At 36.8% G+C, this 18,796-nt stretch overlaps 2 gene segments (V, D, J or C); both read right to left on the bottom strand.

Annotated features, from left to right (window-relative positions):
• Positions 1-1,410: 1,410 nt before the first annotated feature.
• Positions 1,411-2,386, bottom strand: LOC120599943 (T cell receptor alpha variable 9-2-like). The segment is given in 2 exon segments: positions 1,411-2,131; positions 2,255-2,386. Coding segments are annotated over 2 exon segments (381 nt in total).
• Positions 2,387-5,995: 3,609 nt separating this feature from the next.
• LOC120599944 (T cell receptor alpha variable 14/delta variable 4-like) lies at positions 5,996-6,949 on the bottom strand. The segment is given in 2 exon segments: positions 5,996-6,645; positions 6,823-6,949. Coding segments are annotated over 2 exon segments (405 nt in total).
• Positions 6,950-18,796: the final 11,847 nt, after the last annotated feature.

The following is an 18,796-nucleotide window of genomic DNA, read 5'->3' as shown; positions in this document are numbered from 1 at the left end:
TGTAACTTGTTTTATGAACTCAATAATAAATCTTGTAGGTCTTATTGTGTTTGTGTTTATACATATAGTTCTTTCTGTAGCACTATATCACACTTTATGGATATATTAGCATTTATATAGCCCTTCTCATGTTGACAAAAAGTTAAAATGTTTTTCTTTTATCTATGAAATACAACACTACAATAAACCTTTCTGAGCAATTGTCTTTATTCTCATGTGCACAACGTTTTCTTAGGAGCAGAGACTAAGAAGACGTGAAGGTATAAGCTGTGAGGTTAATAAGTCGCTCTGGGAAGAGGGAAAATCAGGGACAAAGCTCTGAGGTAAAAGGAAGTGAATTCGTGTTCTGATTATAATGTTAAATGGCTTTCTATTGTATTTTTCGTCTTAATGTGCATGGAACTGTAATTTATCAGTTCATTTGATAACCACTCTCTGAAATTACTGCCCTGATATGTAGCTCGTGTGCGGTTTGCTTCATTGGTCACTGAGGCCATATTAAAAGATAGTAAATCAGCAAGAGAGAAAGTACCCCAAGGAAAAAGAGTGGTATACACAAGAGGGGAAATGGTATAGAATGATATATGTGTAATTTATGGATACTTGTCTAAGAACAGAAAGACATTCTACATTTTCTAATGTAGAATGAAGAATAAAATGTTATCAGTGCAACAGAAGACAGAGAGAAAAGAAAAGGAAAGGAAAGCAAAAAACAAGAGCAGTTGAAGCAAAACCAACTTATTAGAAATGAGGCCCAATTTACCAGGAATCAAAACATATATAAAAAGAGGTTATCTGATTGAATCGAAATAGAAAATCTTGTTACATATTGTTTAAGAGACAACCCTTAAAGAAAACAACCAAAAGCTGTGAACGTAGGATGGGATTCTTTCTTCTCCCTTTCTTCATCTGCTAAACCCACCACATCCATCACATAGATACCCCAAAGGAAGGTCATTTCTGCTAAAAAGACAGTGAACAAGCAGTCCAAGTGAACATCCAGTGAATGAGCTAAGTTAACTCCTACCTAGGTGAGAATTAAGAAAAAAGAGAAAAGACAGAGGTTTACAACTATAAATTCATAGAAAAGCAACGGGGGAGGCGGGGAGGAAGAAATGTGGCAGAGCTTAAAAACCAAGAAGAAATTAAGAGTTACAGAAACAGATGAAACTAAATTTAAGAAAATTCCGTATCTTGATATAACAAAGAATAAAGAAGTCAAGTGTAATAACAGCTCTTACCTTTTTATCAGTGGTCCCTCAACCTTCATTCTTTTATAATTTGGATTCCGTTATGAACTATTTATCAAATCACATTTCTAAACCTTCAAAAGCACATTAAGAGAAGGCAGAAAACCCTCATCATCAAAATGGTGTATAATTATTCTGAGCACACGGAATTAGTGGAAAGTTGAATCAAGGGAGGCTTTTATTGTTTATAAACTTCACATTTATTTATGAGGCGGGTCAATTTTAATATCCTGATGCATGAAATATATCACAAAAAGAAATTTGGAGTTGTATCTATACAGATAAAATATTTTCAACATTTTAACAAGTTATCTTTTTTTTCTATCCGTGTTACTACTTTATCTCCTAAATAAAGGTGTTCCTTTGTCTTTGATACCCTGTAGGTATCGTGTGTTTGGAGGTCTAAGTTTCCCAACAAATCTATGCATGTGCTAAAAAGATTGGAAATGTGTATGAAAGGTATTCTGTATTTGATCTTAAATAATAAAATCCACCACAGTGGGTCAAACAGTCAGAGACATTCAGCTGCCAGGCCCCTTGCTCTGCTCAGAGTTTGTGCTCAGCTCCCCCTGCAGTTTCTGTCACTGTGTCACTCAGAGCACAGTAGTACATGGCCGAATCTGACTCTTGCACTGAGGCTTTCTCCAAGTGGAAGGATTTTGCTTCTTGGTGGTATGTGGCTTCAAAACCTTTCTTTCTTCCCTTCTCATTGGCCCTTTGGGCTTTCAGGAGTTGCTGAGGACCTTCTCCGGGATATTGAACATACCAAAAAAGAGCAGGGTACCCTGAGGCTGAATAAGTACAGCTCACATTCAGGGATGCCCCTTCTGATAGGGTCACTTGGCCTCCCATCTGGGACACTGAGGCTCCACGGGTTTGTCCTGGTGAAAAATAAAAGAGATTTGTGTCACCTTGGGCGTAAAGTTCTTCAATAAAATTATGGTTAACGATTTTGCTGACCTAACAGAAGAAAGAATCCATATTTTAAGAGGCATGTTACTCACCAAGCACTAAGAGGAACACCGTCACTAAGCCTGGAGGAGAGTTCATGTCTAGAGTGTCGCCTAAACAATGTTCTTGACTTTTAATATGAAGAAATGTGGAAGTCACAGTGAAATGATAAAAGGAAGTCTGCGTTTCAGACAGGAAAGGTGTTTGTGTTAGGAAGCTGCACCCCCTGGTGGAAGGGGACTTCAATGGGAGGTGTGTTCCTTAGGCTCCTCCCACAGTAGCACAGAGTTCTCATCTCAGACTTTATTTATGGAGCACATGTCAGTCTTCAGGTGGCACTTATAAATCTGAACAATGGCTATTGGAAGCTCTCAGGTCTATTTTTTTTTTTCCCCCACTTAGGACAATACCTGACATGGAGGTTCTTTAACAGCATCTCAGGATATTTCCGTAGCTGGAAGATAGCCATTTTTTAAAGCATTGTAATACATTAGTTTATATTCTCATGTACCCATTGTGGGCCTGCCTATAATCCACTGAATGCCAGAAAAGCTTTTGCGGTTGAAATCAGAGGAAGTAATAAGAGGTCAAATCATTATTCGTGATTCTTCGCTTTTCAGTTGTGTACCCAAATATAGAACAGCAACTAACACATATTATGTGTCTACTAAATTGTTGTTAATTAAACAAAAATAAAGTCGTTCATGGAAGATTTACTACTACATGAAATACAATATTTCCTTGGTCCTAAAATATATTAATTGTAAGAAATGTTATCTCTTTAATAAAAGCTTTTGAAGAGAAAAGTCACACTATCTTATTAACAGTCAAAGTACACTCGAGGAGAGGGAGTGGTATATACAAGGGAGAAAAGAGGAATATTTTGCAACATAGTTCACATAGGAGGACTTGTACAACATCGAGGGAGAATATGAACTAAATGTGGATATTTATTGTCTTTCTTGATGGATAATTTCCATAAAAAGAAACTGTACCTTTTTAAAATGAACAAGTTTAAAGATTCAATATTATTCTTTGAAGTTATCAGCATCATCAAGATAATGAACATATGCATCACCCCAAAAGTTTCCTCATGTCTCTTTGTAATCCCTCCCCCAACTTCACTCCCCCTGTTCCCGGCAACACCTGTCATTGTAAATTAGTTCTCATACTGTATAATATTGTATAAACAGAATCATATGTACTATCATCTGATATCTTTCAATCAGCGTAAATATTGTGAGATTCCCATAGTCTAAGATGTACAGGGGGTTCATTCCTCTTTTTTCCTGAAGTATTATTCATTATACAGCTATAAAATAATTTTACTATTCACCTGTTGATGTACATTGGTTAGTCCCAGTTTGAGGCTGTTACAAATAAAGCTGCTATGAACATAGCATGTAAAAGTATTTGTATGGACATATGGCTTTATTTCTCTTTAGTCAATAACTAGGGGAGGGGGGAATGGCTGGATCATACAGTAGTTGTATGATTGACTTTGTTAAAGTTATTTGTTTATTCTAGTAGCTTTTTTAAAGATTCATTTGGACTTTCTATCAAGACAATTACGTTGTCTGTGAATAACAATAGGTGTACTTCTTCCTTTCCATCAGTACGTCTTCTGTTTCTTTCTTTTTTTTTTTTCCTAATTCACTGGCTACGACGGCTAGTAAAATATTAAATAGGAGGCGTGAGAGCCAAAATTTTTCCCTTCTTCCTTATCTTAGCAGAAAAGCGTTGTCTTTCACCATCAAGTATGACTCTTGATGTAGGTTTTTTGTAGAGGCCCTTTATTAAGTTGAGAAAATTTCCTTCAATTCTTAATTTGCTGTGAGTTTTTAATCAGGAATGGATGTTGGATTTGCCAAATGCTTTTTCTGTGCCTACTGAGACTACCCCCATTAAATGATCATCTACTGCATGTCAAACTCTGAATGTATTAATGACGAATTGTTGCAACAAAATATTAAGGAAGATATCATTCCCTGTTTAGCAAATAATGAAACAAAGTTCACTAGTGTCTACAAAGCACATGGCAGAGCTAAAAGTATTAAACACAGTTCTCTCTGATAGCAAAACCATGCTCTCTGGTTTTTACGTTACAGATCATTTTCAGAGAAAATTTGGGAGAAAGTCTACGTTAAGAAAATTACTTCTTGAGCTTTTGAAATACCTTAAGACAGAATGTTAACAGGTTCTTTATTTTTGCTAATAAAATAATTTTAAAAATAATTAAATAAGTGCTGGTTTGGCTCTTTCACCAAAAGAGGAAAGAAAACATATGATAAAGGATACATGAACTGCATTTTAGGAGCTGAACCTCTTAGTAGCTTGACAAGCTCAGAACAATTATTAGCACCTGACTTGAGCAATGCACTGTAGCAAGGGTGACAAACTTTTCTATGCCTTTGTGAACCACCAAGAAACTGAAACTTCATTAATCGCTGGCTAGTGATAGCTCTCTCTGTTCCTTATTAAAACTTGCTTGTGACAAAGCAGGCTAGAGAATACTTCTTCAAATTAACCAGTATAAATATTTCTCAAAAATTTTTAAATAGAATTGCCTTATGATCAAGCAATTCCACTTTTGGGTCTATACTCAAAAAATTGAAAGAATTGGGTTATGTGCAAAATATTGATATATTTAAATACATGTTTCCACCAAAACATGGAGACCACCCAAAAGTCCATTCACAGATGACTAGATAAACAAAATGTGGTATGTATATACACTGCAATATTATTCAATCTTAAAAAGAGATTCTGCCTAACGCGATAACATGGGTGAATCTTGAGGACATTATGCTAGGTGAAATAAGTCCAATATGATAAACATTGCATGATTCCATTTCTATGAGTTATCTAAAATAGTCAAACTCATGGAAAGAGAAAGTAGAATAACAGTTGCCAGTGTCTAGAGGGACGGTAGAATGGGAAGTTAATGTTTAATAGCACAAATTTTCAGTTTTTCAAGATGAAAAGAGTTCCAGATAGAGATGGTAGTGTTGATTAGCCAACAATGTACTTAGTATCCCTGGATAAGACACTTAAAATATTTAAAATCGTAAAAATGTATGTTAAAGTGATAAAAATTTTTTAACTTAAATCATTTTTAAAGACACTCCTTTTAAGAATTCTACCCTACACATCTGCTTTCCAAATGCAAATATAAAAGTGAGTTACAATACAAGATCACTTCCTAACCATTCAAATTTTAAGATAATGAGACAACAGGGTTACTGGAGAAAGGTAAGAAATCAGAGAGAATGAGGATTTTGGATTGTGGAACATTGATTGAACACAGAGAGCCTGGAGGTATGCAAATAAGCCTCGTGATGGCAAAAAAAAAATGCTCTTGGATGAGTAGTGAGGGGCAAGAGCAGAGAAAAAAGATAATTCACACTCTGCTTTTTTACAATGTCCCACTAGAACCATAAATTACTGCTTATTTTATGAATAAAATTGGGGTGAGGCAGGTAAATGAACATTGTGGAACTGAGCTCTTCTATGAGAGACTCTTAATAAGATGGAAAGAGCATTAGCACAAAGTTTGTCACATAGTAGGCACCTTAGAAAGTAAATGAGAATACTCTTAACTCCACTAATAAGTCTATATTAAACAAATTTATTAAACAACATAAAACAGCATAAAATACAACAAGGAAAACCACAAACAAATTTTATGGTTTTCCTTTTTAAATAACTGCCTGTAACACAAAATATAGTCAATAAATATTTATTAAACAAATTGATCTGAAAATTCAACAATTCACACGTATTTTTACTGATTTCTCTGTCAGATGTTTCTGAATTTACTTAGTCAATTTGTCTAGCTCAATCTATCACCAAATAACAAATTGTTTATCGTAGCTATGCTTTGCTTCAATAAACAATTGCAACCCAAATTTCTAAGGATAAGAATGTTTTTGATAAACGATAACTCTACATATAGTTTATGAACCTAGATAAGTATTTTCTTAGAGTGTATTCTCTCAGACTCTACTGACACCTGTGCTGCCACAGCCCTCACTACTTCCTGTCGGTGATGGCAATTCTCAGCCTTGGTCCCTACAGCAGGTAATGCATCAGGCAGAGCCCTGGGGTTTTGGTATACCTTCCTCCCACACACTTCTCACTGTGGGCTCACTCAAGGCACAGAAATACAATGCGTAGTCCTCCAGCTGTGCAGCTGAGATGACAAGGTTGATGGAGTTCTTTGCTTTCTGAAAATTCAACGAGTAGCGACCTTCTGTGGCATTTTGCTTGCTGTAAGAGTCCTGACGAATAAGGAAAATCATCCCCCCACTGCTGGGTTGTTTGTACCAGAATAAGGTATAACTTGTAACACTGGTGTCATATCTGCAGTCCAGGGTCACGGCCTCCTTCTCCTGCACTAACATTGCCCGTTGGCCTTGAGTTACCTTCTGGGCAATACTGGATCCTGAAAAAAAAAAACAATGCAATAATAAAAAAAAACTGGGATAAGTGGTGTGGCAGAAAAAAAAAAATCTTTTATATACCTGGCCACCTTTCCTTCCCAGGGTACCCATAATATACTGCCTGGATCCCCAGACCTTGAGTCACAGAAGAAATTCATTCCCACTAGGGCCACCCTTACCTAGCCACACTGAAGCTATGACCACCTCCAGAAGTCTGGAGAGCAACATGTTCGTGTTCTTTCACTAGACAGAAAATATCTTCTCGTTCTTCAGTTTCAAGGCTCTGAAAGGTGAGGTGACTCTGACAGAGAGAGAGAAGAAATGCTGGGCTCTGTGTTGCTGCTGCCCCAGAACAGGAAACGGGTTTCCTGGTGTAACAAGTTTGTGGGGGTCACGTCAAATTCTCTATGTACTGGCTGAGAGTCTCACCCAACAGAAATTTCCTTTTTCATCAACCAACTCTTAATTTAAAAACAAATACATCTCAAAATAAACATGAGTAAAGTCTTATATTAAACAGAGGACGGATAATTGACCAACTGCTATATTCAGTCATTGCATCTGTGATGAAACTGAGTGGTGACACTTACTTAAAAATACTATATGTAATAGATTATAGAAACAACATAAGATGTAATACTGATGTATCTTCACATCTGTGCATGTTGTAGTGTCACTTAAGGTAGAAATAAATCAGTTTCTGATAAAAGTCAAAGCTATTTATGCTAATCACTGTAGTTCTGATCTACCAATTATTATGGCAATATTCTTGCTCACTACTGATGTCTGTTCAGTTACCTATCCTGTGCAAATAGCAGAGAAAAAACTGATCTCCCTCTGCTGAAAAATAAAATAAAGCCCTCAGATATGCACTCTTATCACAGAGGTCCCATTCCCTTCTCTGTTTACATTGATAACTCAGCTCTGCTCAGAAAGGCCAGATAAGACACTAGAGTTTGGTCATTTGGTTATTGGGATTTTAAACTTACATTTTCCCCATTACTTCAATCAGGACCCTAAAAGGTTTCGAACAAGCCTCTATATTCTTTCTGTATGCCCAGCTCTAAAGGGAATATATCTTAGGTGACCCCAGAGACCTCCATAGAATCACTGATTGCAATAGACCATTTTGTATGAATGTAAAAAGGAAGCCATGACTAAGGATATTACTCAACAATGTGCCAAACAACAAAGCCCCATTGCCTAGCATTGCCGGTCTCTTGATACAGTAGCCAAAACATGTCTTCCGTGTCTCAAAGTTATTGTAGCCTCAGCTAACTTGGTTGAAGCATCTTCAGATCTTGCACTGGAATCACCGAGAAATCTGATGGTATCACATACCATACGAATTGTTCTCCTGTCTAAAAACAGCCAATATTTATCTAACAGTTGGTTGAATAACTATAAAATATTATTTATTTTTCCTCATATGATTTAATTCTGTTAAACTTTTCAATTAAAAGAATCTCACTGTACTTCTGTCATTTAAGAAGGTTCCTGTCCATAACAGATAATATGGACTCTCCCTTACCAAAATCTTCACTAATAGGTTTTGTAACATCTTACATCAATCATTGAAAGGGACAAAATCAGGCTGATTACTGCAGACAACTTTATAAATTCCGATCCCTTAGCAGAAGCACAATTGGCTCAAGTAACAGAACTTGTACATTTCTCCTGGGCAGATTAAATTGTAAATATATACAAGGTGGTCATAAGTTTTAATGTAGCTCACATCTTTAAAATAATATGATGAAAATGCAGTTATTTTAACCATCTTAATATTTTCAGAACACTCTCATGTGTTTCATGAATCTCCATTGAAAATGTGCAGCAAATACATGAATTATTTGATATGTTCATGCTACTCAGAAAAATTTTTGTCATAATGAACAAAATCTCACATTATAAAAGACACTGGAAAACTAGGAAAATGTTCTTGAGCTAAATGTTGTGCTAAACATGCTTTTCTGACTCGAGTTCTTACGCAAGCAACAATTGGAAAACATAAAGACAATTCCACGGAAAAGAAAACTTGGCCCCCGGTATTATGAAGAATCTTGAGGAATTACTGATTTCTGTGATCCATGAGGACAAGATATATTAAAGCCAGAAAGGCTGCCTTAGGAAGCCAAATGTTCTCCAATGAACATCTGCTAAATTCCTCCAAAGACAACAGATCACAATAGTGATATATTGTCCGCAATAATAAACACACTCTGGTGGGGAAACCTTTCTAGGATGGCAGAGATTGGGGCCAATTCATGACTTTCTTGGAAAGAACAAAATCCCATAGAAAACTATGCAGGAAAGATATAAACTGGAATATTGTCCCAAGGAAACATTTGAGTATATCTGAAAGGATTGTACACAATTGCATTCTCTCCATTAGACATGATGTGTGGTAGGATAGTATTTCGTTTGCCATGTGGCTTGATGCATTGTCCTGTCAAAAACCCATGGCCGTCACAGTAGTTAAAAATCAACCTGATTTTCTGTTTACCACCTGTGCCAGTTCAATTTATCTCTATACAGACAACGAATTTCTTGGGAACAGTTATATAAGCTTTTGTCCTCACACAGAATCTTCACTTTTCTTATCATCTCCCCAGCTTCTGAAAAACTGGAAAGAACAAATGGAATATTAAAACCGAAATGAATTACTGTATCAGACACTCCTAAAATCCAATGGACTAACGCATTTTTTTCCCTTACCTCTCATGGGCCTGCATTCCTCCCCTCACAAAGTTATATATTGTATCACTATGAACTGGTCACCGATAGGCCTATCTAACTCAGAGTGTCCCAAACCATACATTTTTAATCTTTCACACCCTCAACTAGAAAAATATTCCTGTGATACCAAGTCCTTCCACCAAAAGCCATAGGTTGCTTTTCTTTAATCAGCCTTTGCATGACCTGAAACATTTGATGGGTGCTCTGAAAAGAATTTCAGAGACAGATTGCCATTGCGCATTGCGACCTGTAACATGACCTTATTAGGTACTATTTACTATCAGTTCAGTAGATTAAAGTACAAGAAATTGATCCTTGGCTGCATGTTTCCCAACTAGAATGGCATCCTTAAAAGACAAGAGTTCTCCAGACATCATCAGAAGCAGACAGTCCACTAAACGTGAGTACTCATTCGAGATCCTTGAAGCAAGCATATAATTACATAAAGTAGACATCTTTACTCAATACCCTTAGAAGAGAGTTCTCCTAGATGATCAGAACCACTGATTGTCATATTCTCCTTTGCTTTCTTCCACTTTTCATACTTTTACACATACATTCACATTTTGATACTAGAATGTTTGATATTTCTGATGTAACTGACTTTGTTCTCTTACTAATAAAATAACTTGCTTAGGTACAGCCTTTACTTGAGATAATCCCCACGCTAATGTTATAGTTCAGCTTTACAAAGCCATTGCTATGCAGCAAAGTAAAGACTTGTTGGATGTCATTTAATGCCAAGTCCTGGGAAAGCCAAATAATAACGATAACCCCTTTGGTACTGCTAGAGTGAATCGATAGAAATTCGTCATCAATAGAAATTCAAACACTTGAAATGATGAACTAGGCTAATAAAATTTACTTAATGTTTAAAATGCCAAGCATAGAAAAAACTGAGAGATTTCGGCAGGGGAGGAAATCATACATGTGCCCAGAGGCATGTGCTTCCTCTCACTAAGGATCAAACATCTCAAAAGTTTATGTGTTGTATGGTTCCATTTATGTGACACTCTTAAAAAGATAAAAATACAGAAGAGATAGTGTTTGCAAGAACTTATGAATGGACAAGTGTGTAATTACTACAGGACAGCAAAAAAGGATTTTGGGGAGCAATGGAGCTGTTCTGTACCATGATCATGGGACAGTTACAGGATCTATACAATGTATTCGGATTCAAAATTCATAGAATTGTACACCAAAAATAGGCAATTTTTCTGCATGATTATTTAAAAATACAAATTAAGATCACTGAGATCAAAATGGCAAGCCAGGAATTTTCTACCATCTTCAGCTCCCTCCCCAAACTACCAATATTTACAATCATACACTAAATAAAGTGTCCAGGAGTCCAATAGAGAAGTTACTCTGTGGGAGAAGCACACCGTGGGAGCAAAAATATCTGAGATCGGAAGTATGAAAAGGGTAAGGGGAACGATCTCACTCTACCCTAGTCACTTTTCCCTCCATGCAGCACAGCTCAGTGCCAAGGGAAATCTTCTAAGTTTTGATTTTTTCCACAGGGAAAAGTGAGAGCATGTAAATGAGCACCTGCCTCCCCAGGACACTGGGGGATGCTGTCGAAGAGACCCACCTCTTTCTTGCCCCATCCAGAATACTGAGCTGTGCTGCCCAACGTGGAAGTAGGGAACACCTGTGAGAACAGCAGCCAGGGTTCTCCGTGGGCATTAAAGGGACAAGAATCCTACTAACCACGGAACAGAGTTCATCAGAAACCTGCCCACGAGCTGCTGAGACATTCTCCTGCAGATTCTCACAACCGCCTATAAGCACCCGCAAGGCTTAGCGCCTCACCCACACACCATCCCACTCAGTGGCCAGCTTCCAGGGCACACAGGAGGACAACAAGAGTGAGCAGTCTCAGAAGGTTTGTGAGCGGCTGCAGGACTGAGAGAAACCACAGCAATTTGAGCCATCAGCACTGCCCCATGGAAAGCAAGCAAAAAGGAGGCCGTCAACACCTGGTCTGGCTTTGCAGGATCAAGAGAAGTCCCTAAGTTTGTCATAAATTTTCCAGAGGCAGTAGGAAACCAATGCACAAAGCTTGGTGAAGGTTTCAATCTGGACGGTGTCTAACTAAGTACCGACTCTGCACGCTCTGCACACACTGCACACTCTGCCTAGAGCATTTCTTTTTCTTCAATTCGATAAATTCTCACCAAAATATGATAAAGCAGTTAAGTCCATAGTCACTGTGACTTCTCTGTCTTCCAGCTTGGTTTAAGGAGCATAAACCAATAAAACAGAAGCCATGCTTCCCTCTCCCTCCATCAGTCTTGGAGGAAATGGACCCATTGAGACTCACTTTTCCTTCACCCGACAGGAACAGTAGTTACAGTGAGGAAAGTAATAAAGGCCATTGAGGTGCTGGGCTACAAATACTGGCCTTTTTTAGGTCTTATAAACCTAATTTAATCTAATGACTTTCCTCATAAGAACAAACCAGTTAGCTAATAACCAACAACCATAACTCAGTCAGGACGGATGATCTCACCATTCCAACCACCAACTATATCCAACCTCAGAAAGAATATCAGCGACCTTGAAAATAGCCTACTCTTCACCAGGGGTGGGAGAATTAGGGATTTAACTACGAATGCAACATTTCCTTCATTCCATTGATGTATCTATAACACTAAAAGAGATAATTTTGTTTTAAAAGAACATTACTGTTAGTTATGTTTAATTCAGTTAGTTATGTTTAATTCAGGCAGGGAGATTTGTAACAAGCTATCTCCAAATTCACCATTAGTCCAATGCCTTTGTGCAATCTACTAATAATAGTAAAGTGGCTGAAAAATACGTATAAAAATTGTCCCATACACCCAAGAAAGTAGGATTTCATGGTTCATCATGGTAACAAAAAATAAAACAACAGAGCTTTTTGAGGGAAAAAAAATCATATAAATGACAAGAAATAGTATTTTCTTAACCAAAGAATCTGATATATACAGTGAACCCCCAGTTTGTGCAAAAGAGCATGGGATCACAAGAAGATGATTCCGGAAACAAACCGTCCAGTTACTCTTGAAACAAATGGCCATCTTAAGTTAAAATGAGAGAAACTGTTACCTTGGTAAGCTGTTAAGAGGGCAGCAGGGAGAACCAAACCTGTTTCACCTGAACATTAAGAAATTACATTTTGTTTTGACTGCTTCAGTCCTATGTGCTTTTAGAAAACCATTCTCTTTGCAAAGGAAAAAAATCAAACTTTAAAATCTGTTATGGATTTATTTATCCTCCGATCAATGTTGTTATAGTATTAAATCTACCTTTTTGTTTAAAAAAAAATTATAAATTGTGCAAAAATCAATTTATAAATTTAACTATTTCACAAAGCTTAAATTAAAAATGTGGATAAATAGCAGAATTCACATCATCTACTGATTATAAGCTATGTGAAAAAGTTCTTGCTGGGTATTGGAATTGTAGCAGTGAATAACACACAACTCTGTCTTCTAAATTCTATGAGAGAGTAAATGTGAACAAATAAATATAGAATTTGGAGGAAGAGAATAGATTTGTGAGTCTAATCCAAAGCTCCCATTTTCAAATAATTTCCTATCCTAATTTTTCTCAAATGTACAAATAACATATATCATCGCTTGGCTCTAAAGGAAAACCCAGGTCACATTTTCTTAAAAAAGGAGTGGTGAGAGCACATAGAAAGGACTCACGTTTTGCCACAAATATAAAATAAAGTTATTGTAAAACTGTAATTCTTTATACTCTCTCACAGAGCTATTGATAAGCAGATGTTTGAAGAGAAGATTTGATGAAATGGGGAATGCGGAATTCAAGATATACTATTAATTAAGAAATAGATATTGGTGGTTGCAAAATAGTCACAATGATGTAAATTACAGCAAAGGGAATATACTCAATAATATTGTAATAACTATGTACAGTGTCATGTGGGTATTAGACAAATTAGGGGATCACTTCGTAAATAATATAAATTTCTGACCTCTATGTCGTACAACTAAAACTAATACGATATTAACTGTAAACAGTAATTGAAATATAAAATATAAAATAAAAATAAATCATTTTAAGTTAAAAAATGATGCAAATTAAAATAAAAATTGATGGAAAGAGTAATACAGATTTTACCAATATTGTCTGATTACAGAATTATCGAATTCATATTTTTGGTATTGTACATATTTTCCATGTTTGGCATGTAATGTTTTATAATCAGCCTAATGATAGGTAGTTTTCAAAACACAATGCTTAATCAACAGGAAAAATTGATCACTCATAATTACATCATCAATAGCTGTAGTTTAAGGATCAGGAACTTGCCTTTGAAGCTTGCTACTTAAAAATAGATTGTTTAAAACATCCTGTTCTTTGTGAGTTACATTTGCTTCCACCTTTCATGGAACGTGACTAGAAATATAATAACATTTGTGATCATTTAGAACTAGAATACCCTTTTTATTTCAACCAAGGGTAGACATTTATAGACCGGTTAAATGTTGTATGGCATTCTAAGAACTTTACATAATTTACTCAGACATCTTGGAGTATGTACTTTTTTACCTATTTTACATAAGGAGTCTGAGGCACAAAAAACTTGCCCTAGGTTACAGGCGCACAAAGATTCAAGATCAGAGAGTCTGGTTCCGTAATCAGGTCTCAATTATTAATGTTAAATTGTGTCATATTAATGGGAACAGATTAAAATTCCTTTGTATTGTGTGAGCACATTTAAGTTATTCTGTTGATCCCTGGATATTTTCACTTGGATGTGGCAAACATCTTAAATTCAACATAGTCAAAAGGCAGTTGATCACATTCTATCCTGGCTGCCTTCAGTTTTCTAGGATAGCCATAGCTATAGTATTCATGCTTTTGAAATAACATCCTAACTTCTTGTAAAAAAAAAAAAATGTTAAAAGACTGTCCCTCATAAGGATTGTGATAATGATACTAAGGAGATTTTATGAAATGGAGAGAAAACAAATGCGAAGTCATCCTTAAAGCCTAAATTTCAAAATAAAACATTACTGACTCCCTTCAAGAATCTATTACACAAAAGTCACCAACAGAATGTTCTAACCCTTTCTGAGTCATCTTTAACTTAACCTACTAATTATCTGCTGATAACATCCAACACATTAGTTTTCACTCGAGGACCAAATATGACAAATGCTGTGTTTGAAGTTCTGTCCCTTCAAAGAAGGGGGCGCTGCTCCACTCGCAGGTTTGCCCACAGCTTGCAGGTGCATGGGAAGCACTGCAGACTCGCTGCACAGAAGTAGACAGCTGAGTCTCCAGGCTGGGTGGCTTCGATGCGCAGGGAGAGCTGTTTGTCCGCCTTCCTCGGTATAACAGAGAATCTTCCAACTTGGTTTTCCATCTTATTTGAATGAATATCTATAATGAGCTGAGGACCTTTTCCAGCTTCTTGCTTATACCAAAGGAAGTATACTGAAGCACTGTCTGAATAAGTACAGAAGATAAAAAAGCTGTTCCCCTCCTGGACACACAGGGTGGAAGGATGCCGATCCATTTTTTTCTCCTCGGGTGACCCCTATGCAGAAAGAAAAGTCAGAGAAAGGAGAAGCCTTACCAGATCATTATGCTTCAGAATTTTCTTGTTCTACTGAAACTAGAGGAAACCCGAATAAAGCCAGTCTTGGCTTCTAAAGATTACCACTGATACACTCTCATAAACCCTCAACTCACAGTCCATCTGCAGCCACAAGAAAATGAATAAAACTCTAAAGGACGTCTTCAGCATTCTTCCCATTTAGGATCCACTATGGACCTGTAATCTAGAGACAGAGGAGATTCTCCCATCATCAAAATATCCCTTCTTTTCTCTAACAAACATAAGAGTTTCTCACATGCACTACTCAGCCAATAGGAGAAAGGCTATGCTTCTGCTATAGGCTATTCATTTAGAATCCACTAAAATGAACCTTCCACATATTCAGCATCAGCAGAGGAGCACCACCGCCTTGTGGTCACATCTATAACTACTGAACTTGCTGGTTCAATGTTCTCTGACCCTGTGCCTATAGAGACTCAGACACGTAGTGGCAGCAATAGGTCAAAGTAAGCTTTAGATCAGAGATCAAGTAAGAATGTAGAGAACTGATTTCTATCTCTGTTCTCTACTGAGTCATTGTCTAAATGTTGGAATGAAGCAGATGCTGTAGGTATTTTACAACGATGGCCTGGGTTTACATGTTTGCATCAGATAAGTGCCATTATTCACTTTCTTGTTTATTTTTTTAAATTAAATTTTTTTAAGATGACGTTGGTTAACGAAATCCAATGTTTCAAATGTACATTTTAACAATAAGGTATATGTATATTTACCTCCCATAGTTAGATTTCTTTCTGTCACCACATATTTGATCCCCTTTAACCCATCTACTTCTCCTTTTCCAACATCTTACCATCTAGTAACCATTAGACTATATGTCCATGAGTCTCTGTTTGTCTCTCCAGTTCATCTGTTGCTTTTAGGTTTATATCTCACATATAAGTGATAGCATGTGATTACTAACCTTTTCTGTCTGGCTTATTTTGCTTAGTATGATTATTTCAAGGTCCATCCATGTTGTTGCAAATGGCAGTATTTCATCTCTTCTTATGATAAGTAATATTACATTCTGTATATGTACCACAGCTTCTTTATCCAATCATCTATCATAGGACACTTCAGTTGCTTCCATGTCCTGCTACTGTGAATAACGCTGCTACGAACATTGGTGATTATTCACTCTTTTAAACAAAGAAAATATATAACCTTCTTTCTCAACTAAATCTATTATAGAGAAAATCTGAGTGAAATGGTGTCAATGTGACTAAAGTAAAAGGAACATGTAAGTCAAAGGTCAGAATAAACGAAGATCATTCAATATTTCCAATGCCTATTTTCTCAGACTGTCCCTCTAAGCTGATCTTCCTCTTCCCTTGACCTTACTATTCCAAGAGAATTTGCAGTCTTAACAGTCAAAATGAAAATCTTCCCTCACTCAAGATGACTGTGATAAAAAGTAAAGGATCTCAGTGATAAGAGGACAGAGAATATCTTCCATGAGTTATTAATATTTGAACAATAGGAAACAATATGATTCATAGATTGGGTTGACTTATAATGAAAAATCTGACATGCTTTTAAAAATCCATTTCAATGCTATGTGTCTTATAGTCTGCAAATTATTGAAAGAGTACAGATTCTGAGAGAATATCAGGCTGCAGATTCAGAAAATATAACCACATGTGAGTTGATTCTTGAGATGCTTTCATTTTTCAAATCAAATGAATGGCATGTCCTAAAATGTAAGTACTGACACATATCCTTACTGGAACGTCTTCTAAAGTGTAAGCCAACTCTCGTGCCATGCATTCCTGCTTCCCTGACCATTGCTGGCTCAGATCCCATACTCCATCATTTTCCTCCCAAACTCTACTACAGTATTCTTTCCTCAAAATGTTGATAAAGACCTTCAGGCCTATGAGTTTTCAGAATTATTTTTCTCTGCCAAAAATATTTTCTCATACACTTTAACTTCTTGGAATTTTCTGATAACCTCTGTGAGAATACATCTAGGGAAGCCTAAATATGGCCTGTGTCTGCTAAGGGAATATTACAAATCAGAACTGACGTTAAAAAACTAATCATGAGAAACCGTCCCTGGGAAAGCAAGACGACCCCTTTGGAGAAATGAGAGCTCCTCCCCTAATTTGAACTCAGTGGTCCTCTGGATTTACAAAGAGTAAATCAATCTCTCTTCCACATCTCATGATTGAAAGACAGCGATGCTGAAGAATATCACTCACTATGTAAATATATGTGTATATATAAAATGTGTGATTTTACGTATGTAGAACTTCTTGATCTTGAGGATCTTCCATTCTCTCACCCATTCTTCATACGGTAAGATTTCTCAAATTCTTCTCTGGACAAATTTTCCTCCTTTGAAAGACAGATCAATACATGTCCTTTTGAGGTATGGCATGCAGAACTGAAGAGAATGAAGTGAATGTGATCATTCTTGTGAAAACTAGTGTTTCATATATTAACCATAGCATAGATATAGCCATCTCTTGGACAAAATTCCCGGCTCCATGGTTATTTCCTAGAATATTGCTTTAGTTATCATCAAAGCTTGGCCTGGATAACCTTTATTTATCATCTTCACGGACTCCCAGCCACATGAGTCTTCCAATTCCAATTATCATTTTTGTTGACAATGTGTGAGTTATGCTCATTATAGTCATATCCTGCCTCAAGGAGTGTCCACCTGGGATGATGACTATGTTTACTATCTTCAGAAAAGTCCTTAGAAATATATCCATTGTTGAGATGTTGGGGATGGCACCATCATCTTCAGCTTACTCTTACAAAAGTCTTAGTGATGCTGGTAGTGGTTTCCTGGTAGAATATAGTGGCTCAGCCTGAGTCTCCTGTCCTTCCCAAGATAACAAATATTTACACCAATTGGAATTCTCCATTTGAGTCTTCAAAATAATCGACAATCTCACACCCAAACTGTAGAGATCTATACAGCTGGGTTGCACTAGACAGATTCTCTTTGCTCAGCAATCCGATCCTGCAAGAAGAAGGCAGGGGAAAGAATGCTAAAGAAAAGTGAGGAAGTCCAGTCTCCTTCTACTCCTAGCTTCTCCACTACCGAATTGTTTCACACTGGCATGTTGGACTTACTTTGTCTTTGTAAAATAAGGTTGGACAAAAGGATGTCTTGAAGCTCTAAAATTATTTTTATTGAGGACCGGTCATGTGCAACATAGAGCGGTGTGACAATGGGAAGAAATTGTTTTCTATCATGGAACTCGAAGGTCATTTCCATGTTTCCATGAAGTCTAGTGAGTCTGAGGTAGCCCCTAACCAATTCTGGGGCCTCTTCAGTGGCAGAGACAGGGTCCTCATGGTGAGTTCTTATCTGAGTTTTTATTTCTCCTATAAGATCCCTATTGGATCAAGAGTATCCTAAGTCCACAGTAAAATGGAATGAAGTGGGATTTTACCACTGAGTGTGAAGATCATCACAGGTAGTGAGATAGAGGTGGCTCCATGACTGAGCCATGGGTGAGCAGGATGTTCTTCTGGAGACTTATTTCTTATATGTGTATCTATAGCATATCATATAAATCCTGTAGGAAAAGGAGAAAGAAAATCTCCACAACTGGGAGAACCTGGAGGAGTTGGTTGAGCTTAATAAAATGCAAAGCAAGAAGCACTTTCTACAACAACTCGATTGTGTTATGCCTTCTGGTCATTCACCTTGCAAGGTTAGTTTGGGGGTATAAAATGCCCAGCCAATGTTGGCTATATTATTTTTGAGATCCAGTGCAAAATGGAAATAAGATCTCTTTTTTAGAGAAGCACTGGGAAATGACATTAGGTAATGT

Source organism: Pteropus medius, unplaced genomic scaffold, assembly GCF_902729225.1.
Source record: "Pteropus medius unplaced genomic scaffold, Ma_sr-lr_union100, whole genome shotgun sequence".
Lineage (NCBI taxonomy): Eukaryota > Metazoa > Chordata > Mammalia > Chiroptera > Pteropodidae > Pteropus > Pteropus medius.
The sequence above is the reverse complement of the archived record's forward strand: the minus strand, read 5'-3'. Positions and strand labels throughout refer to the sequence as shown.